Here is a 24,063-nt window from a genome sequence, read left to right as displayed (position 1 = left end):
TTTAGAGTCAGAGGACCTTTGTACAAAAACCAGTCTCTGCCGCTACTCCCTCTAAGAGGTACTCTTTTGGACCTGTTTCCATATCTGTAACATGAGGGGTTTGGAGTAGATGACTTTTAATATTCCTTCCAGCTCTCTCTCCCCATGGAAACTATCTTTGGATAAATTTCTTCCCCTCTCATTGCCTCAGTTTCCCCCTCAGTAAAATGAGATGGTTGGACTAACTTGACATCCAAGAATTCTAACTCCTCCATACAATGGTTCTGCCTTTTTAGGCCATTCCTTTTGAAAAGAGGGAAAGGGAAGAACGGCCTGAGATGCTGGGCCTTCCTATGATTGAGTTTACTTGGATAGGACCTGTCAGGGATGAGAGAGGTTTGTTGGCAGAGGGTGGTGTCACCAAGGCCTGGGGTCTGACCCTCACCTCCCTCCACAGTGCGTACAGACATTGTGAAGATCCCGTCTACCCTGGAAGTGGATGTGGAGGACGTCACAGAATTCTTGGAACATGATCAAAACTTCGTCCAACCTTTGTTGCTAAGTGACATCTTGGCCCAGGGGGGGCCTTTCCCAATGCGGGTAGTGATCCTAGAGGTCCCCGATGGGCCTGTCTTTCATCGGTCCCTGAAGAAGGGTCAGGAGCTCATGATTCATGGTCTAGCCTCCCCACCATGGCGGGTACTGGCCTCCACTAGGAGCCGGAAAACCCCCCGACACTTCTTCATCTCAGGAGCCTACCAGGGCAAATTGAGGCGCCGCCCCCGAGAATTCCATACAGCTTTTGACCTCCTGGCTGCCTTGGTACCCAGCTTTCCACTCTGTGTGGTGGCCACACAAGACTGGGAGGGTGAGGAGGGAGACTCTACTTCCCCTTCCCTTTTCAGAGGTGACCGAGTGGAGGTGTTGGGGAAGGACGAGGGCCCTGACGGGGAGGTTCTGGTCTGTAATCGACTGACTGATCTGTCTGGGGAGGATGAAGAGGAAGAACAGAGTGAGGAAAAGGAACGACTCTTGCTGCCCCTCTACTCCTCTTGTGGTTTTGTGGAAGAGATGAGTGATGGGAAACGTTACAGTCTGGCCAACCTAATGACCCAGTTTCCATTACCCTGTGAGGTTAAGGTCTTGGGCAAGGACCCTTCCCTTTCTGAGGACCCACTGTCTGCCTTACTTGGCCTACGGCTGGAAGAGAAGATCACAGAGCCATTCCTGACCATCAGTCTATCCACTGACCCCAGAATGTGCTTTGAGATCCCCCCGAGATGGCTAGACCTGACTGTGGTGGTGGTCAGTGAGCCCCTGGAGGAGCAAGGAGAGCCATTGTCCATCTCCACAGTGGAAGAAGTGACAGATGCCTTCTACTACAAACTTCAGACCTTGCAAGACAACAGTTCCCAGGCCCCTCCACCCAGGCCCCCCAAAACCAAGCAAAAGTGCAACAGCTCAGCCAAGGTAAGGATCTGAGAGTGCTAAGGTATGGACTGGTAGGGAGGGGAAGAAGGATTTTAGCAAATGGAAAAATGAGGGAAGAATATTCCTGGGATGAGGGTGAAGTGGATGACATGTATAAAGTCATGGAACCAGGGTGAGGGAGTAATGTCACAGACCCAAAGACCCCTCTCCTTAAGATTCTCTGGTGCTCTTAAGGGGGTTGAGGGTCATCTACTTTCTCTGCCATTGACTCAAGCCTACACCTTTTGTATTCCCCTGATTTTAAGGGTCACCTACATCCCAGTTCCATTTAAACACATTAGCTTTTATAAAGAAATATTTGCTTAAAATGCATAGCAATAATCAACAAATAAGGAGAGGTTATGTGAAACAGGCATTGGGAATGGGAAGAAGGGCACAGATGGAGAAAAGAGAGTGTTGGAAGGACCTGATGACTCATTGGCTATGGGAAGAGAAAGAAGAGTCCCAGAATCATAGACTGACTGCTAAAAGGGACCTCAGAGGCCATTTACCCCCACTCCCTTGTTTTATAGAAGAAACTGAGTTCCAGTAGGGCTGTACATAGACCAATGCCCCTCAGTTACTAAGAGGTAGGGCTAGAATTTGAATTCGGGTCCTCTGGCTAAAGATCCAGGACATTACCCACTGTACTAAGTTGCCTCTTGAAGATGTCTGAGATTTTGATGTACATGAGTGGCAAGATAGTGGTAATATCAATAGAAACAGGGAATTTGGGCGGAGAGAGATGAGTTCAGCTTTGAATGTTATTCTTAGCTGTTGTTGGGACTTCTGGGTGGGAGATATCCAGCAGTCTATTTGAAATGGAATGTCGGAGATCAATCAATCTGTCGACAAGCCTTTATTAAGCATTTACTACGCGCCAGGTCCTGTCCTAGACTTAAGGGATACATACAACGAAAGACAAAAGACAGGTCCTGCCCTCAAGGAACTTACAGTCTAAGAGATATATACAAGGGACGGCGAATAGAGCAGCAGCCCTGGAGTCAGGACCACCTGAGTTCAAATGTGGCCACAGACACGCTTACTAGCCCTGTGACCTTGGGCAAGTCACTGAACCCCAACTACCCTCCAAAAAGCTAAATAAAGAAAGATATACACAGGGTAAATGAAGGCGGAGGCTAGCAGCAGGAGTCTTCAAAGAAGCCAGGGGTGGCTAAAAGATAGAAATGGAGAGAAAGAGCATTCCAGGCATGAAGAACAGCATGGAGACAGGAGATAGAATGCCACGTGCAAAGAACATCAAGGATTGTGGAGTGGGTTTGTTGTTGTTGAGTTATTTTGCTCATGTTTAGCTCTTCATGACCCCATTTGGGGTTTTCTTGGCAAACATACTGGAGTGGTTTGCCATCTCCTTCTACAGATTATTTTACAAATGAGGAAACTGAGGCAAACAGGGTTAAGTGACTTGCCCAAGGTCAAGTCTAGTAAGTATCTGAGGCCAGATTTGAACTCAGGAAGATGAGTCTCCCTGACTCCAGGGTCTCAGTGCTCTAACCATTGCACTACCTAGTAGAGGGGACTAAAGTGTGTGAAGACTGAAAAGGTAGTAAGGGACCAGATTGAAAAGGGCTTTAAGTGGAGCATTTAATATTTGACCCTACAAGTAATAGGGAGCCACTAGAGTTTGAGTAGGGGGTGGATGAAATGGTCAGACCTATACTTAGGTCTTAGGAAAATTGCTTTGGCAGCTGATTGGAAGAAGGGCTGGCATGGGGAGAGAATTGAGGCAGTGGTCCAGGAGAGAGGTGATGAGGGCCTGAGCTAGTGTTGTGGTTTTATGAGTGGGAGAAGGATCAGACACAAGAGATGTCATAGAAATGACAGTATTCGATGCCACACTGGATACATGAGGTAAATGCAAGGAAAAAAGAGAAGATGAACCCAAAATCATAATCGTGGGTGACCGGGAGGCTGGTGGGCATCCTTGACAGTTCTAGACAGCTGGGAAGAGGGGGAGGGTTTTCACAGGGAAAGATGAATTCTGCTTCGGATGTGTTGAGTAAGTTCAGGGAAGAGTTGGTGCTGGCAAGACCCATTTGCCTCTCATGGATGCAAAGGTGATAGTTGAGGCCACGGGAGTAAATGAGATCACCCACATAGGAAGAGGATTGAGGAAGGACAAGGACAGAGTCTGGGAGTGGAGGACCACATTCAAAGGGTGGGATGCAAAGCTGGTCAAGACTGGAAAGGAGCAGCCAAAGAGGCAGGGAGAGAACCAGGAGAAGGCAGGGCCCCCAAATCCTAGGAGAGAGGAAGTATCCAGAAGGAGGGAGTGGTCAGCAGGGTCAAATACAGCAGAGGGGTCAAGGAGAATGACAGCTGAAAAAGAAAGGCCTTTGGATTTGGTGACTAGTACATCACTAGTGACTTTGGATAAGGCAGTTTCAGGGAAATGATGGACAAAAGCCAAATCATAGGACACAGAGTGAGTTGGGAGGTAAGAAAGCAGAGGAAGCCAGCTTTTTAGGAGTTTGACCACTAAGGTATCAAAAGAATGATTCTTCGGGGGACCAGCAAGACTGGCTTCCCTAAAGGCTTTCTTTCTGTTTTTTAACTCTTCCCTCCTCCTTTGAGCCTACAGCTGTATTCAGTAGGAAACCTCAGGGCAGAGACTTTAGAAAACTGGCCCTGATACCACCCATCTGCCCCCCAATAACCTGTCTCAGATCATCCTCAGCCTCCTGAAATGCCAGCATCTTCCCAGCAGGCAAACCCACTTTCTGATTTTCATGAACCCTGCCCCCTCGATTTCCATACTGTTATTAGACTTCATTGCCTGATTTTAATTAATCCCACTCACCTGATTTTAATTAGGACTGCTGCCTGGTTTCTTGGGCTGAGTCTGATTTGGCAGCGCTTCTCTCTCATCCACAGCCTAATCAACCCCCGGAGCCTGAGAGAAAGGCCTTGGTGCAGCTGCCTAAACTCCCCACCAAAAACACCAGAGCCTCATTCTTACCACAAGAAGCCTCCAAGAGCTGCTCAGACCTGTACAGCAAATCCCACAAAGATCAGAAGCCACTCATGAAGAAATCAGGTATGCCACCAGTGACCTCCCCTGGGGCCCAACCTCACAATGTCCTCCCCAAGGGTTCTCCAAAACTGCCTCTTCCTTTCCATGCAATTCCATCCGGGACTACTATGGGGGAGTGGGGGAGGAGAGTTGGTAGGGGCCAGAGCCCCCTGAGACAAGAGTGCAACGTGGACTGACACTGCTGGACACTCCCCCTTGCTCACTGCCCACGAGTGCCCTGGACCCTTAGGCGGTCTAGCAAAGACCACAGGCCCCTTCTCAGAATTATGTTTTTAAACACATAAAAAAAAACAAGGGATTACAAAGAAAACCAATTACACTGAGCTGCCCTTGTCAAGATAGTGCCTGCTCCAGAGCTCTCAGACCTACTCAGGGGAATAGAGCAGCTTCTCAGCAAGGCATGGATCCCTATGTCCAGGCTAGCCTTCTGCTTTCAAAGTATTACCCCCATTTTACAGATAAGGAAGCTGAGGGTTCAGAAGTGAAGTAGTGGTGGTAGCAGTGAGAGAACCCAAGTTTCGATACTAGGTCAGTTGATGTCCATCTTGCCCACTGTTATGTGGCACAAGGCTGGGCATGGTATAGAGCATTACTCAGAGAATGGCCCTGCCCTCTGAACCAGTACCACTCATGGAGAACTGAATAAAGGCAAATCCATATGGTAAACTACATGTACAGGGAGTCCCAAAAGTCTCAGTTCCAATGTAAGTTATTAAAACTTAAAATGGCACTAAGGCAGGTCAGCTAGGGGGTGCAGTGAATAGAACACCGGCTTTGGAGTCAGGAGGACCTGAGTTCAAATCCGGCCTCAGACACTTGATATTTAACTGGCTGGGTGACCTTGGGCAAGTCATTTAACTCCGATTGCCATGCTTTCCACCCCCCCCAAAAAAAAAGTGGCGCTAAGGCTTTTGGAACATTCTGAATATATAAATGTTTTTATACATGTATATACATACAAATACTAATATGTAGTTTTAAGCTATTAAAGCCTAAAATGGCACTAAAACTTTTAGAACATTATATATAATATAAATATATGTACATATATTAATATCTTCTATTAATAGTTTTAAGCTGTTAAAACTCAAAATCACATTCAGACTTTGGGGACATATTGCCCACACACACATGCACATGTACATATGCATATGTGCACACCCATGTAGGTACACATGCGAGTGTATAATCCATGTTTGTACATTTGAATGTATGTACATACCCACATATGTACATGCATACACACAACAGACAGTTGGGAGTTTGGAGTGCAAAACTGACTTCTACTCTGCATTCTAACTGCTGTATCTATGACTTTCAGCAAGCCACTTAACCACTCTGGGTCTCAGTGTTCTTATCTGCAAAATGAGGAAGTTAGATTAAATTTCCTTCTAAGGTCCCTTCTCGTGATAAATCTTATAAAAACACTGGACAAGAAAACATTTAGAACAATTAGAGACAAAGCCTAGAAAAAGAGCAAAAGGGGCTCTGTCTGTAGTGGGAAAGAATTTCATTTTGAGAGTCATTATGAAGGGGCCAATGGTGGAGAATGGGGGAGAGGGAAGGGGGAGATTTTCCAGGAGTGGTTTGATGGGAAGGAGATGGCTCAGATAAAGGAATGAGATGAGCAGATGGAGGAGGTGGGGGGAGGAGGTTTGATCCAGAGAGGAGTGGAGGGGGTGGGCTGGGGTAGGGAGGCAAGGCAAGGGGTGCATGCAGGTGGAGAGCTGTCGGGGGAGAGATGAGGCAGAGTTCATTTCTCTGAAAACCCCAAGCCTTCAGAAATATGTAGCGCCTTGACTATTCACCTTCTTAGGAGCTGGTACAGAGAAGAGGGAATCTGCTAATATTGATTCTGACCATGACTATGAGAGTCCTGATGAGGAATCCAAGAAAACCATCAAGATGATGGCAGAGACCATACTTCCCTACTGTGACCACGACTATGAGTATCTAGATGATTTTAGTTCAAGAAAAACATTCAGATGAAGAATGAGGCTAATGCTCCCCTACAAGGACCAAGGGAGGAAGGACTCCAAACAAAGTTAACTCCACTAGCTTCCCATTGTTCCTAGGTGGCCAGCCCAGAGCCAGTGTGGGGGTGATCCAGCCCCTGCACACTACTGTCCTCCATTCATTTTCACACTCGCATGATCCTGAGCTCCAGCTCCCACACTGGGCTTCTGATGGGTGAAGGCTCACTCCATCTAGTCCTGCCCAGGACGACATTTCTGTTATTCTCGGCATTTTCATGCCATGCTGCCCCTGGTGTACCCCACATCCTTTCCAAGTCTTGTTCTGGGAACAATAATTAAATCATCACTACCATTCCTAGAAAAGGGTGTGTGTGTGTGTGTGTGTGTGTGTGTGTGTGTGTCAGTCAATGGTCCTTTGATTTCAGCCACCATCCCTGTGGTCAAAATGGCCAAGCCAAAACACCTTTCCCTCCATCGCTCCCATATGTAGATTGTCTTCCCCTGTTAGAGTGTAAGGTCCTTCCAGAAACAGAACAATTTATGCAATAACAACAACATTGTAAAGATGAAGAACTTTGAAAAACTTGAGAACTCAGCAATGAAATGGCCAACCACCATTCTAGGGGACTCCTGATGAAGTATGCCATCCACTTCCTGACAGGGAGGGAGGTGATCCACTCAGGATTGGTGCAGAATAAGACACATTTTTTTGGACATAGCCAGTACAAGAATTTGCTTTGCCTGACTGTGCAAATTTGTTAGAAGACTTGCTTTTCTTTTTTTTTTTCTCCAATGGGGGAAGTGGAAGGAAAAGAATAGATATTTGTTAAGTGAAAAAAAAATTTTTAAATTAAAAAATGAATAAAAACTCTTTGAAGGCAGGCACATCTTGCTTTTTATATTTGTAATCCCAGTGCTTAGCACAGTACTTGGGAAATAATGAAATAAATAAAAATGATTTAAAAAATAAAAAGAGAAGGCAAAGGGGATAAGGGAAAGGGAGGAATAAAAGGGAGGATACATTTAAAGAGGGATGTCTCGAGAATAACAACTCCAAGGTGGGTGGGCTTCAAAGGAGGACTTAAAAGAAAAGATAGAAAGGATATGAATTTGTTATTTGTCTCTAGATGATTGTGATAGTAATGGCAATTAAAGATTCCCCTGTATTGGCTTGGTTTTCAAATTGATTGTATTAAAACCCAGAGTTTGTTAATCCCACCTGTGGGATGGGCTTGTTGATGTGAAAAGAAAGTCCTGAAGTGGGAGGAGCTGGTGATGTAGATTTGGAGAGACAAGAGAGAGGCAGAAGAGCTTCTTGGAAGCAGAATTGCTGGTGGCCGCTTTGAATTGCCCTGGACCTTTGAGACCTGCCCCCTGAGCTGCCAAGGACTGAGGAGACATGGCTGTTTTGCTGGTACTTTGTCTGTCTGTTTTGATGTTATTTTGCCAGATTTGTCCACTGGTGAAAGACTGTCCTGTTGAAGAAGTCCTGGAACCTGGCATTTGGTTAAGAAGGCCTGAGACTGTCCTGCAGACAGAGAGTGAATACTGTCCACTGGTGAGGGACAGTACTGTTGTTGCAGGGGTCTGGAGACTGTCCGGCAGACAGAATGAATACTGTCCACTGGTGAAGGACAGTGCTGTTGTTGCAGGGGTCTGGGAGCCTTTCTGTTGGTTCAGAAGCCCTGAAGAAGGATTTTCTTGTTGTATGTTTACAGAAATCCTGGGAGAGGGCTTTGCTAATGTGTTCAGGGGTTCTAGGACTGTTCTACAGACAGAGGATAAATTCATGAAGGGACTGGCAATGTATCTTATGGCCTTGCTAAGCCTTGTCTCCCCAGGAACTAAGATTGCTGAGAACTTGCCTCGTGTCAAGATGAAGAAAAGACCTCCATTTGGGTATTAAGTGCTGTGTTTAAACTTGATGTAACTCTGGGGTAGATTCAATTGTGATCCAGGGGTGGGGAACTTTTGACCTTTTTGTGTTCTATGGTTGAGCAAATGAATGTATTTTACTTATGTTTGGAAACTAATCTCCATTTGAGAAGAGGGGCTTTGTGGTGGACTTAATTAAGGTATAGCCTAGGGGTGGAGAAGTATTTAGAACAGAGACTTTGTAATTGATTGAATGATTGGAAGGTCCTGGGGTGGGGTAGTACTTGGAGATTATTTAATCACACTTAGTAAATGCTGCATTTGGAATGATGTCATGTTTCGATCTTCTCTGTTCTGGGTTTGTTACTGAATAAAATAGAGAGCACCTATGCTGGTATTTTGAACCTGGGAAGTTGCCTTTCCTTGGCATTACATTACAATGATAGAATGAGGAGAAAGGGAACAGAAGCAGATTACACCAAACCTGGAGCTCTGGTTATGAATTTACTCTTCTCTCTCAACTGCCCTGTTTAAAAAAAAGAAAAAGGGAAAAAAAGAATAGGAAACAAAGATTAGGGAAAGTATAGGAGAATAAAATGGAGAGAAATGCATAATTGCAATCCTAACTGTGACTATTAATAGGATCCACTCACCTCTAAGACTGAATACAATAGTAGAATGTATCAGAAAGCAGACTTATGGTACAGGTGTCCCAAAAGTCTTAGTGCAGCTTAAACTATTAAAACTATTGAAGTCTAAAATTACATTAAGACTTTTGGGATATTCTGGAATTACAAGGAACACATTTGAAACATAAAGATGCAGGCAAAGGCAAAATATACTATGCTTTAGCTTGAGTAAAAAAGGCAGTTGTAGAAACTATGATCTCAAACAAAGCAAAGCAAAAAAACCCCAAAAAACTAAAAGAGATAAATAGAAAAACCATTTTGCTGAAAAGTACCATAGACAATGAATAAATAAAAATCATATATGTAATATATAAAATGTGTGTATATATGTACACACACACACACACACACATATATATACACATACACCATCTCAAATGACATTATATAAATATCTAAAGGAAAAGTTAAATGAGTTTCAAGGAGAAATATTGACAGTAAAGTTATAATAGTGGGGTGGCTCAATTTACCTTTATGAGATCTAGGATAATCTAACAACAAAAAAGATAAGGCTTTAAATAGATTCTAGAAAAGTTATATGTGATAGATCTCTGGAAATCACTGAATGAGAACAAAAAGGAACATACATATTATTCAGCTACATATGGCACCTTAAAAATGGACACTGTATTAGGGCATAAAAACATCAAAACAAATAGAGACAAGCAGAGTTATTCTACATACAGCTTATGGATCATAATGCAATAAATTTATATTCAATGAAGAGTGTCTGGAGAAATGATTAAAACTATTTGGAGACAAAATTACAATGCTAAAGAATGGGTGTATAAAATAACATCATAGAAATAATTTATAATCTCACTAAAAATAATGACAACAATGAAACAACATACCAAAATTTTGTGGATGTAACCAAAGCAGTCCTTGAGGGAAAACTTATATATCTCTAAACATTTTCATGAGAAAGAGAGAGAGAGAGAGATCTACAATTTGAGCATGCAACTTAAAAAAACCTATAAATTAAAAAAAAATTTCTACTAAATAGAAATCCTCAGAATCAAAGAAGAGATTAACAAAATTAAAAGCAAAAAAAAATTAGTTAATAAAACTAGGAGCTGTTTTTTTTTTTAACACAAATCATTAGCTAACTTAAACACACACACACACACACACACAATTACCAGTATGAAAAAATTTAAAAGTGAACTCACTACCAATGAATAAAAAAAATTATGAGGAACTATTTTACCCAGTTAGATGCTAATAAAACCAATAATCTAAATGAAATAGATGAATATTAACAAAAATATAAATTGCCCAGATTAAACAGAACAAGAGATTCCATTTTAAAAACTATATTGGATATTAAAAAACTATATTGGCTATATGCCAAGACACTCATAATAACTATATCAATATAGCTACAAAACACTTTACCCAAAGACATCAATTATACTACAAATTTGTAATCATTGAAACAACTTGGTGTTCGTTAAAAAAACAGAGGTTGATTAGTGGAACAAATTAGATACACAATATACAAAATAAATGAAACAGTTTAGTGTTTGATAAACTCCCAAATCCCAGTTATTGGGAAAATAACTTTTTTTTTCCTTTTTGGAGGGCAATTGGGGTTAAGCAACTTGCCCAAGGTCACACTGCTAGTAAGTGTTAAGTATCTGAGGCCATATTTGAACTCAGGTCTTCCTGACTCCAGGGCTGGTGTTCTAATCACTATGCTACCTAGCTGCCCCAGAACTCAGTTTTTGACCAAAAAAAAAAAAGCTGTTAGGAAAATTGAAAAGCATTCTGGCAAAAACTAGGTATAAACCAACATCTCATACTGTATACCAAGATATGTTCCAAATGGGCACATGCCGCAGACATAAAGAGTGACATTATAAACAAATTAGAGGAGCAAGAAAGAAATTACCTGTCAGACCTCTGAACAGGGGAAGAGTTTCTGACCAAACAAGAGATAGAGAGGATCACAGAAGGTAAAATGGACAGTTTTAATTACATAAAATTTAAAAGTTTGTGTAAACAAAACCCATGCAGCTAAAATTAGAAGTGAAGCAGGTAGATGGCAAACTAGACATTTTTTCCAATTCCTACAACCTCTCCAAAACAGAAATTATGTGACTGTAGCAACAAGCATCCCAGCGTCCCCAGGGTGGCTGCCAACACAGGTTCTTGGATCTGCTTTGATAAAGGAAAGCAACTCAAAATGGGTTAACAAGCTTACTTTAATCAGTCAAATATGGATCGTTTACCTAGTTCAGGGGAAAAAGGTCAGCACCCTGAACTTCAGAGTATACAGACAGAATTATCAAGACAGAGAAACAGATCAAGTAGACAGGTTTCCAAACTGTCCAACCATTACATCCATACCAAATCAACTTCTGGGTTTTTCAAAGCCGGGGGGCTCTCAACAACGGCTTCCCAGAGTCTCATCTGATCAAACACAGAACACTTCTCAGAGTGAGCCCTAAAACAAAGCCTCAAATCAGGGTTACATAGCCTGCTCCTGGCTCAGAGAAGGTAACAACCTTCTGGACCCACTGGCCAATCAAAAAGTATCTACTGAAAAACAAACCTCCCACCCCAGGCTCCAGGTGCACTTTAGCCTAGGGGCAGGGAAGATCTTAAAAATTTACATTCCCATTACAGTGACAAAGAAAAAGTAACTTCAACTGTCTCTAAGGTCTAGGACATCCAGAATCCATAAGAAAGTAAAAACAAAAACAAAAATCCAGAAGCTGATGCTCACTAACTCTGAGGTCAGATTTTCAGAAAGATGTAATATTAAAATAAAAAAGATTAACAAGAAAGAATATAAATGAGTGGTAATAATGATCAGGGATGTAATGGGAAAGGGGCCCTACCACGGGACAGTGTCCTCTCTGAGGTCTACAACCATTGACATTGTTCTGGAAATTAGACACAATGGGAATCCATGGGTTAGGCCTTACAAGGCAGTTGCAGAAAGCCCCTATAGGGAGAGCCTAGAAAGGATACCTTGGAATCTTTAATTGAATAAAAAATACAGAAAAGAGAGGGAGACCAAATAATTATAGGGATCACAAATCAGAGAATGAGGGTCTAGGAGTAAACAGAAAGAAAAATGAATAATGAAGAGAGTGAGAGAAATCCTTTTTGGAAAGGGGCATAAAAAAATTAAATTTAAAAACTAAGAAACAGGAGTAGTTGAAAGAGGAGAGGAAGGGGAAATATCAAAGAGATGGGGTCAGGAGCAAGTAGAAGAGAGCCAATGGGAACAAGGCCACTTTGAAAAAAAGATTAAGTAACTGAAGAAACATAATATTGTATCTACAGCAGTAAATGTAACTTGAAATTGAAAAGGTTCTGCACAGACAATATTAATGTATCTCGAACAAGAAGGGAAGTGGTTAAATGGAAGAAAAACTGTTACCATATTTCTTTGATAAGTGTTTGGTATGCAAGATAAGTAAACAGTCAATAAATATACATAAGACTAATAGCCATTCCCCAATAGATTAATAGTCAAAGAATATAGAAAAAAATCTCAAAAGAATACCTGTAGTCACAACCATAAAAAAAAAAATGCTCCAAATCACTGATAATAAGAGAAACGCAAACCAAAAACAACTCTGACATTTCACCCCTTATCCTGCAAACTTTTTTTGGCTCACAGATTTTATTACCCTCCACAGAGCTTCTTTCAGTCCATTCCTACTCCACCCACTTCAGACTGTGCAGAACAGGATAAGAGCGGCAGGGAAGAGCCCTCCCCCCGGGCCAGGGTCATGGCTCAGAACAGGTAATGGCTGTTAAATGAGAAAGGAGGGAGTGAATACAAATTATATACATGGGGAAAGGGACATGGAAGGTAGGTGCTAGAAAACCATGCCAACCTCCACAGCAGGAACCTGGCCACTGCCAGGATAAAGTTTTATCCTTTGGGAGGCAGACACCCTCCACAACTTCAGAAACGAGCAAGCCCCCAAAGCCTGGCCCAGGCTCCCCAATCCACAGGCAGTACAGAGATGGGAGGCTGGCTCAGTACCCAGCAGGCAGGTTAGGGTAAGAGACAGACCAGATGGACAGTAAGGCATGTGTTGGCCCTGGGGGACAGATGGGCTCCAGGAAAGAGGCTAGAAGCTTCAGTAATCTACCCAGCCATTCTCAGAAACGAAGGCATCAGTCACTTCTGTCATAGCCAGGCTGGGGATGAGCTGCTCCTGGGTCAGGGGACTTCTGGTCACAGGGTCAAAATGGCCCACTTGCTGCAGATGGCTTCAGTATCTTTTCGGTAGTATGTGATGCCACTGGGAGGGATGCATGGCTCCTGCTTCAGTTCAAAATCGCTCTTCCCACACCGTATGGGATGTCTCGCTTCTTTCTCTTCTCATCCACCTGGGAGAAAAGCTCATCCATATCTGCCAAGTATTTGTCATGTTTGGCTTCGATGCTGGCCTGCTGGACACGGTTCCGGCTTTCATCTCCGTTGTCTTCCTCTTGGCTCCGCTCCCTCGCTCTCTCTCTGCCATGATGAGCTTGGTGAGGTAGGTGTGAAGTTCATTCTCCTGGTGAATCCGCCGTTCCTCCATGCTGTTTCAATGCTTCCTCTTGGCAATGCGCAGCGCACTTGGGCTGTCGTCCCCAAAGTTCAGGCACTGCTCCTTTTTAAGGTTGAAGGCTCTCTGTAGGCTGCCAATGGCCTCGTCATAGTTCTCCATCTCCGACTGGCACTGTCGCGGGAAGAAGTGGGCCTTCACTGACTGGCTGTCAAGCTCTAGAGCGTTCTTGCAGTCGGAGCCTTGTCATGCTGCTGCATCTTCAAGTAGCACAGCGCCTGGTTGGTATAATAAACAGCCACGAGGGGATTTCGGGTAGTGGCTTTGCTGTAACCTGCCGTGGCCTCTGGATACTTGCGGCTCACAAAGAGCCAGTTCCCCTGTTCCTTCAATTCCTGGGTGCTGGGGCTCCTCTCGGGGTTGCCCGTACCGCCGTCCCTCTCCCCCTCCTTCCAACCCAAGCTGGCACCGCCACCCCCACCCTCCTCTTCTTTCCGCTTCTTGGCCTTCTGGGCTCTGGATGCCAAGGCCTCGGCCTCTACTCTGGCCCTGCCACATGATCTGATCATGGGCCCCCGCCCTTGCCCCAGGCACTGCCAACAGAGAGTGCCTGTGGCTCCCCTCGGACCCCCGAGTTCCTGTCCCAAGAAGCACCGAATTCTTCCCTGAGGAGACCCAGTGCCCCGTACCCTGCAAATGGACAAAAAAAGGCAACAGTTAAGTAGGGTTGTGGAAAGATAATACATTATTGGTGGAGCTGTGAAATGGTACAGCCATTTCGGAAAGCAATTTGGAATTATGCAAATAAAGTGACTAAAATGTCTATACCCTTTGAGCCAAATTATTACTGAGTTTATACTAGTAATATGAAGTCCCCATATACTCCAAAATATTTATAGGAGCAGTTTTTGTGATAGCTAAGAATTATAAACAAAGTAGATGCTTATCAATTGTGGAATGGCTAAACAAACCATGGTAAATGAACATAATGGAATATTACTGTGCTGTAAGAAATATGTGTGATGAATACAGAAAAGCATGGAAAGATCTTTATGAACTGATACAGAGGGAAGTAAGCAGTGCCAAGAAAATAATACACATAGTAACTACAATAATGTAAATGGAAAGAACACAACACCAAAAAAATCAAAAGTAAATGAGATAAAATTATAAAGACCAAGTGGACCTCAAATGAGGAGCTATGAGAAGACACTCCCAACCTACCTTTTGGGGAATTGGGAGCTCCACAGGTGTTACACACATTACACATGGTAGATTTTTTCAATATATCAAATCAGTTGTGATGGCTTTTTTTTCCTCTCTAAAAAAATACTATTTTAGGGGTGGCTAGGTGGCACAGTGAATAGGGCACCAGCCCTTAAGTCGGGAGGACCTGAGTTCAAATCCCACGTCAGACACTTAACACACTTACTAGCCCTGTGACTTTGGGCAAGTCACTTAATCCCAATTGACCTCCAAAAAAAATACTATTTGTCATTTGGAATGGCTCTAGAGGAAAGGGAGAGAGAGGCATACATGGGATATTTATGGCAACATTAGAAACAAAGTATTTTTTAATAATATTTTTCATTTCCATAATGTAATACAATTTTCAAAATATAATACAATAAAAAGATGATTGCACATGAAACTGCAAATCTACTATGCATAACTTGCTAATCCTTTCAATTTTCAGAGGAAGAAATCCAAGCTCTGAATGGTCATATTTTTAAAATGCTCTTAATCACTAATAAAGAAATGTAAATGAAAGCAACTTTGAGGTTTCACATCACTCATCAGATTGACAAAGTTGACAGAAATGGAATGACAAATCCTGGAGATGTGTAAAAACAGGTACTTTAATGCATTGTTGGTAGAACTGTGAACCAATCCAGCCATCCAGGAAAGCAACATAAAACTAGGCCCAAAAAGTTATTAAAATGTGCATGCCTTTTGACCTAGCAATACCACTGCTTGGTCTGTACCCCCAAAAGTGACCAAAGAAAAAACGTGATAAATAGGTTAAAAAATATTTATAGCCACTTTCTTTTCAGAGGCAAAGGAAGGGAATCTGAGGGGGTGCCCAGGAGAATGACTGAACAAGTTATGGTACATATACATATGATGGAATAAACATATACTATTGTGCTATGAGGAATGATGAAATGGGAGGCAACAGAGAAACCTGAGAAGGTTTGAATTGATGGGCATAATAATAACACCCACCTACCAGGGATGTTGTGAGAAATGATGTGTGATGAATACAGAGCAACATAGAAAGATCTTTATGAACTGATGCAGAGGAAAATAAGCAGAGCCAAGAAAATAATACACATGGTAACTACAACGATGTAAGTAAATGGAAAGAACACAACACCAAAAAATCAAAAGTAAAAGAGATAAAATTGTAATTAGATGAGATATTTGCAAAGTGCTTAGCATAGTGCCCAACACACAGTATGTGCTATATAAATGTCAGCTATTATTTTTGTTGTTATCTTTCCAGAAACACATCAAGCCGTGATGATGCCTATAGTCCTCTCTGCTTCCTTGCATCAGGCTCTATAGATTTCTTTACTTGTTACTCATACTTTGTACATTTATTTAAAGACTGCTAAGACCACCTTTCTTTGTGTGTTTTCTTTGTATTCCTAATACTTAACCCAGGGCCTTACACACAACAATCATGTAATCAATGCTTGTTGAACTGAATTTGTTAACATAAACATGGCTGCAAAAAGGTGTAATATTTAGCCTTGTTATCAAACACTTTAGTTACAGTCAGCTTCTTGTTATTTTTGTTCAGTTGTTAAATCATGTCCAACTCTTTGTGACCCCTGTGGACCACAGCACATGCCAAGTCCTTAAGCATTGGCTGAAATAGTCACAGGAAAATTACTAAATGTGCTATGAAACTCATCACAAAATGGCATCTTTTGAACTTAATAAGTACTTGTGGAGTTGAATTTTTCCAGGAAGTCTAGAACAGAGGCACAGAGATCTCATAATTCAGATTGGTTTTCCCATAGCCAGAAAGTGAAATTTTGCATTTCCCTAAGGTACATTGTCTTGTACCATCATTATAAAAACTAGAATCTTTGCCTTTGGTAGATTGTAGAGGGAGAGCCCAACCACTATGTAGTGTGGGACAATCCCTGGGAAGTCAGTCAGATTAATTCAACGATCAGTGGAGAGCACTATATTTAGAACTGAGAAAGACACATGTGGCAGGTGAAAGATGAAACGTTTGAGGAAACAAAGATTCAACCTTCTAAGCATATCTATTTTTTTAAGGGACACATGCCAACTGCCCAACAAATGGGGACCAGGCCCCTTCTTCAGCTTAAGGCTAGACCCTGAATACAGGGGGAGACAGACTATTTTTATATATTAAAAACAAGCAGGTAAGGCCAATTAATTAAAAGTAAACAATACAATATTAGGTAATCTGATTTCTAATTAGAGGAAATATTAGGGACTTTCCAAGTTAGGAGGGGAAAAGTGAACAGGTGCAATTTCCTGAATTTAGAAAAAGAGGTGTCTGTATTCAATCAAAGGAACGTGGAAACAATAACTGATCAGTATGGGGTCAGTTTTCAGATAAGACATGTGGGTTGCTGAGACGTATAATTGTGAGAAAATTCTTTGCATTGATTTTCAGATCTGACCAGGTTTCTGGTCAGTACCACCTAGCCCTCAGTTAAGGATCTCTGAACAGCAGGTAGAGGTGGTCCAGATTCCCACTACTGAAGGGATAGGTTCAAACAATGGAATGAGGTTTCCTCTCAATTCCCACAATTGAATAAAGTTTTCTCACAAGGTAGAATTTGAACTAAACCCATAACTGAGTTGACAGAGAACTGAGCTAGTTCTAGAACTGAGTCATAAAATAGAATCAGCGTGGTTCACTCAATTCCCACAAATAACTACTTGCTGTTCTAATGTCCTCAAGTCCCACATACAGAGATAGTAAGACCCATTCCCTGTCCTCATGGAGTTTATAGTATAGTAGGACAGACAAAAATAACTCCAGGGATACATGATTTCCTCAGTGTGAGCCTTCCTTCAATTGATGTAGATCAGGACCTTTCTACAACTTGGGAGACTGTAACCGAGAGGTAGTTCCTTCTCCTGAAGCCAAGTTACAGGTGGGCCTCTCCAGCCTCAGTGACATGAATCCATAGATGACCAAGTTTGTTACATGATATACAAGTACACCAAACCTATACTTGAAGCCTTTGCAGTTTGGCAAACTGCCAAAGTGTATGCTGTGCTGGCAAAGCCCTGGAAAATCCAAGGTCACCTCCATACCAGGATAAGGCACCAGCATCAAGAACTCCATTATGAATAGGAATCACCAAGTATATAATAAATACCAGGATAAGCCCTTTTGTTGTAGCAAAAAACTGGAAACCAGGGAGTGTTCATCAATTGCAAAAATGACTGAATAAATTATGGTATGTTAATGAAATGGAATATTACTGTGCTGTAAGAAATTATGAAAAGGACAGTTCCAGAGAAGCCTGGGAAGACATTGTATGAACTGATTCAGAGTAAAAGATGCAACAGACCAGTCCCAGGACAATTTATACTATACCAATAACACTGTAAAGACAGGCAACTTTGTAAGACATGAGAATTCTGATGAATGCAATGATAAATCATGATCCCAAAGGACAGATGACCAATACTACCCACCTTCTGACCAAGATGTAGCAGATTTAAAGGGCAGATTGAGACAGATGTTTTAAAATACAATTAGTGAATTTGTTTTGCTTGACTATGCTTTAGTTATGTGTTTTTCTCCAATCTGGGGAAACAGGAAAAGGGGGCTAATAATAGAAATCTCACCCCACTACCCAAGAAAGGAGGGTGATTGTAGCATTTTTTTAATGCAAAGAAGAGAATAGGAGGTTAGGGAGGCATAGATAGGTACGACAGCTTTTGAAACATGTCAAATTTATTATTTAAAAAATACAAGCTGATATAATATTCATGATTTCATGTATAACCCTCTTTTTTTCTGTACTTGAACAAGAAAATGAAAGGCTAAAAAGAAGGCAGGCAATGGGGGCCACCAAAGGGACTGATTAATCTGGAAGAAGAAAAGATGTCTCCAAATATTTTTAGGACAGTCAAAGAGAAGGATTGAACCCTTGGACCCAATGGGTATCGAGGGACAATGGGGAGAAGTTACAGAGAGGCAGATTTTCATTTCAGCTCAACGTGAGGCAAAATTTTGCAGCCATCAGAGCTATCTGAAAGTGAAATCAGTTAAGCTCATCTGAGAATGATGATTTCAATCCCTGAAATCATCCACTTGGATTGATAGAGGCTGGTGGACCACCTGTCACAGATATTGAGCAGCATTCCTGATTCCTACAGTGTGTTGAACTAGATGACCTTTGAGGTCCCTTCCAACTTTAAAATTCTGATTAAGCAGGAGAATGAGGCAATTAGGGTCTATCCTTAAAAAAAAAAGTAACCATTGACTGGAGAAGAGACTAGAGACAAGAAGATCCATTAGGAGGGGGACTGCTCTTCAGTGGGTAGAAATGATACATTTCACAGTATCCAGGGATTCATGTCCCAGCTCTCTCATTCTGCCCCTCCCCACAGGTTAAAGACTAGCCCAGGAGGAAGACTTTCTTCATCTTAGCTGAAACAAGAAACAAGGCTTTTCTCCCTCTACCACAAGCCTCTGTACTCAAGAATCCAATCCACCAAATATTTATTAAACACCACTTGGGCGCCAAGCATGGTGTTGGGTTCTAGGGATAGCAAGTCACAAGGAATAACTGTCCTAACCTCAAGGAGGTTAACAGTATATTAAGTAAGGATACAAAACATACAAATCTAAAAAGCACATATACATAAGTATGTATATAATTTGAGAAGGGAGAGAACATTAATTACTTGTTCGTCCTTTGTTTTCAGAGGACCAAGGAGAACACAGAGTGATGTCTTGACTTGGGTGTAAATTGGATTTATGAACACTAATTACTAGATGGATCAGGAAAGGCTTCCAATGGACAGTGACACATGAACTGAATGAATCTAAAAGGAAGCCAGGGTATCCAAGGGGTGGAGATGAGAAAGGAGCACATTCCCAGGTATGGGGGTAGGTTGCCTGGGGCATGGAGATGGGATTTAGACTGCTCTATACCTCTCAGCAGCCCATTTTTATGATTTAATTAGCTTTCTGTTAAGCCCAAAGAGTGAGGTCAGACAACTTGATCCCTCTCCCTTGCTAGCAAAGTGAACAAAAACGTTACTGTTGGCAATCAGTTCTTTGTGGCAAACTTTGACCCTGGGTTGGCTTCTGCCAGTCAATGCTACCCTGTAGGGAAAGCAAATTCATTAAGATATTAAGACGGCACAGACAGAATCGGGAAGATGAAACTGCCAAAGCCACACGTAAAAGAGTTTGTATTCTCAATGGTTGGTGTATACATGCCCAAGCTTCCTTTTCTTTAAATGGAAACTGGCATTGATCGACTGCTTGGAAGTCAGGAGGTTAGGGTCCTAGTAGACTGATGGGACCTTAGGAAGAGGGATTGTTTCCTTATCGGCAAAATGAAGAAGCTGAACGAGATCATCACTGAGGACCCTTCCAACTCTAACATCTGTGGATCCAAAAAACCCCAGGATTTGATTGTTTATTTACTTTTCACTGGGTTACAAACCACAATGATTAGCACAGTGGTGATTTGCTAGTCATATAGAAACACAGGCAACTGTTCAGGAAATACTTGCATGCACTGATCTCCTTTGCTGTGCAATGAAAGGGACCTTTCATGTAAAGTTTGACCTGACTTCAGATTCTCAGAACTGATGAAACTAATTTTTTCCTCCAAGACACAACTCCTGATACAGGGCAGCAGAGTAGCTGGGGCCAAGCCCTTCCTTCGAGGTCCCAAATAAGCATCCTTTCAGGACAGATTTATTCAAGCATTCCCTCCCTTTCTGTTTGTATGTTCCTCCCATCTGTTTCTACCGTCACTATTTCCACTGACTTCAACAGCCTTGCCAAATTTAGACCCAGAATGGCCCCCAAATTCAAAGGAAATTCCTGCTTCCCATTTCTCCCCCTTCTAGGCTGCATGGTATACACTGCTCCGTCTTCCTCCTACACAGGCCTGAGGGCTGCAGTCCCACACAAAGATCCCCAAACTGACCAAGTTGCAGCCTTTGTACTTCAGCTATCATATGAAGATAATACTTGTAGTGCTTCTTTCATTAGGTACTCTGCAAACCTTACAGCTCCACAGAAATTAAGACAAATGAAAAAACCTTTCTATTGCCCGTAGAATAAAGTCCAAAATCTGAGACTGGATATCGAGGGGACTCCACAGTTTGGCTTCGAACTCCCCTTCCCGTCTCGTCTTCACTACAGCCCACCCAACTACTCCCTGTACAGTACACCCTACTCCCTGCCCACACTGCTCCTACCTTTGAGCCCTGTTTTCAGCTGGAAATGCCCATTCCCCAAACTCAATGAGCATCCTATTTCCCTCACTCAGAGCCTAGCCGGCTCAAGCACTGCCTCCTCCATGAGGCACACTTGTCATGCTCAATTGGAAGCCACCACCAGGATGCTTTCTGTTTCTGGAGAGCCACCAGGGCTTTCAAACACGTTCATCTTCATGAATCTATGACAGGCAGCAAAGTGGGGGAAATATTAGCTCTGGAGCAGAGGCCCTAGACTCAAATCCATCCTCTGAGGTACAAAAAAGCTGTGTGACCATGGGCAAGTCAGAACCTCCCTTGGTGAGGGGGTTGTGAACAGAGGGGGCTGAGGTCTCATTCCAGATCTATGATCTAGGTAAGATAGAATTTCCTAGCTCAACATTCATGGGACATGAAATTGTCATGATTAATTTTGAAAATTAGTCATATTTTCCCTTCTAAAATAGAGCACAAAATTATGTACCAGAAATACTTGTGAGGAATTGTGGAGGGGGTACAAAAATATACTTAATGCTATTCTATCATCCAAAATCTGGCCATTTTCTTCCCTTTTTCTCAGAGGGTATATGTCCATTCTCCTCGACTATCAGCACATAAGGATTCTACCAATATTTTTCAAGCCCCAAAATATCTGGTAGCCAAATTAATATTGGTAAAACATCTGGAAAATGATGATCTCAAGAAGAGATATCAGACACTGGCCTACAGCACTCTGGAGTATGCCAAACCAGATTAAATGTAATTGGAAAATATTTTTTAAAACACAGTAGAACATAGGTAATATTCTGGTTTCCTAAGTCAACACATGACCCTACAGTTTCATGGCCCCATTTCTGAATGTTGCAACACTGCTCTAAAGAAATAGAATCTGTAATGTCCAATGGTGCAATGACTGGCTCTGCTAAGTGATGGCTAAAGGGGCAGAGGCTGAAAGTCACTTACTACTAAGGACCACTATGAAGTTGGGACCAATATGGCACCTCTGTAGTCTATGCCAGACGAGTCAAACTGATCACCTAGTGCTGCCACGAGAAGCCGATTAAAATGCTTAACAACATAAATAAAAACGCAAAACAACATGTTAATTGTGGTTTTCTAAGTCAATATGCTTTTAGAGAAGGCAATAACTAACTATTCCAGTATCTTTGCCAAGAAGACCCCAAACAGGGTCATGGAGAGTTGGACACGACTGAAATGACTCAACAAATCAATATGTGGCTGCAGAGATCTGTTTGTTTGAATTTGACACCATTGGTCTTTAGACCCAAGTGACATACTAAATATGGAGTCCCAGATTTAAACACTAAAGTCTTAACTATCACATCCTGTCAAGGAATCAAGAGTCCAATTCCTATTCTGCCCAAGTCTACACAGGAGTAATTGAAGCACTTTAGAAAGTCTCATGTTTACAGAAATACTCATTGTAGTACTTCTTGTAGTAGTAAAAAAAAAAAGTTGGGTTTATTGAATGGGAGATGGTTGAACAAAATGTGGCATGTGAATGTAATATAATATTATTGCACCTTTTTAAGGAAAGGATGAAAATGACTAATCCAGAGAAACAGGGAAGGTAGCACCAGGAGAATATGCAGGACTCCAATGATATACAAGAAGACAACTGACTCAGACCAAAGGCAATGATCAATATTGATTTCAGATAACTGGTACTGAGACATACCAAGCCCACAGGCAAAGAAAGTATATACACTGACTAAAAACAGAAAGGAAAAATGTAGTATATACCAAAATATTCATAACAGCAACACTTTTTGTGGTGGGTAAAAACCAGAAACAAAATTAGTACCCGTCAATTAGGGAGCAGATGAACAAATTTTGCACTATGAATGCAACAGTATATTACTGTGCTGTGAGAAACAACAGATGAAGAATTCAGAGAATTACAGGAAGATTTATATGAACCAATGCAGAAGGGAAGTGGAATCAGAGCACTATGTAAAACACGACTACTGCAATGTGGATGAAACACAGGGAAAAGGAAGAAAACCTCCTGACTAACCCAAAGAACAAGAAGTCTGGAGAACAGATAACAAAGGAGACCGGGGGAGACCTGCGGCCTCGGGGTGCTCAAGTTCGGTCCTTCGAATCCAATCATCATAGAGCAGATCCTTTTATCAAGGGGATTTGTTCTGTAAAACTTGGGACTTGATCAGAGCTGTACCCAAGGACCTAGAAGGTTACATGTGGCCTTGAGGGCGCAGGTTCCCCACCCTGATAAACAAGGTAGAAGAGGCGGGACTGGAAAGGCATACCAATGCTGGATGCTGCCACTCGCTGGTGCCTCAGGGCTGGACTACTCCAATGGCCTGCTGGTGGGTCGCCTGGCCTCCACCCAGCTATCAAACAGACCTTTGGCCAGAGAGCCAGCATGGTATTATCCTTCCTTGGATTTAGTCATCTCCAGGGCTTCCCATCACCCCAGGGCCAAACGTGAAATCCTGCTGGTGGTTCAAAGCCCTTCACAGCCTGTCCCCTTCCAACCACTCCAGTCTTGTGAAATCTTGCTTACCTCCAAGTGCTCTGTGATCCAGTGACGCTGGCCTTCTGGCTGCTCCCGGCACACTCAGGCATGGTCACTGGCTGTCCCTCATGCCTGGAACTCTTCCTCATCTCTGCCTCCAGGCTTCCTTCAAGGCCTAGCCAGAATCTCGCCTTCCCCCTTAAAGCTAATACTATGTCTATGTATCTATATATCCCTCTATGGTGACTGTTTCCAATTGACCCCATCTACATCCTGTTTGTACCACTGCAAATTTCTCCTCCATTAGACTGGGAGCTCCTTGAGAACAGGGGCTGTTTTTTGTCTTTCTTCAGATCCCCAGTGCTTAGCACAGAGACTGGCACATAGTTGGCACAATAATGTTTGTACAATGCATCACCAAACTAGCTGTTTTTACACGGCTATTTTTTTGTTAGAAGAGTTCAACATATCCAAAAATAAGTGTGATGTAAAAACAAAAGACACTGATAGAACTTACTTTTAAAAAGACAAGTCTTTGACCCTAATGTCT

General features: G+C 42.3%; 1 protein-coding gene and 1 pseudogene across 1 annotated transcript in view; one reads left to right on the top strand and one right to left on the bottom strand.

Moving 5' to 3' along the window:
- The window catches only part of THEMIS2 (thymocyte selection associated family member 2), a 34,388-nt gene extending 25,621 nt beyond the window's left edge, over window positions 1-8,767 (top strand). Inside the window, exons 4-6 of the mRNA XM_069078857.1 lie at window positions 437-1,449; window positions 4,345-4,507; window positions 6,321-8,767. Of these exons, the coding sequence (XP_068934958.1) occupies window positions 437-1,449; window positions 4,345-4,507; window positions 6,321-6,493 (1,349 nt within the window). The 3' untranslated portion in view covers window positions 6,494-8,767. The remainder of the gene's footprint in view (window positions 1-436; window positions 1,450-4,344; window positions 4,508-6,320) is intronic.
- An 819-nt stretch (window positions 8,768-9,586) lies between these two features.
- On the bottom strand, window positions 9,587-23,945 carry LOC138154255 (E3 ubiquitin-protein ligase CHIP pseudogene; annotated as a pseudogene).
- Window positions 23,946-24,063: the final 118 nt, after the last annotated feature.

The sequence above is a fragment of the Petaurus breviceps genome, unplaced genomic scaffold (assembly GCF_028583685.1).
Source record: "Petaurus breviceps papuanus isolate PSGF00001 unplaced genomic scaffold, PetGlider_PUasm1.0 91041, whole genome shotgun sequence".
NCBI lineage: Eukaryota > Metazoa > Chordata > Mammalia > Diprotodontia > Petauridae > Petaurus > Petaurus breviceps.
The sequence above is the reverse complement of the archived record's forward strand: the minus strand, read 5'-3'. Positions and strand labels throughout refer to the sequence as shown.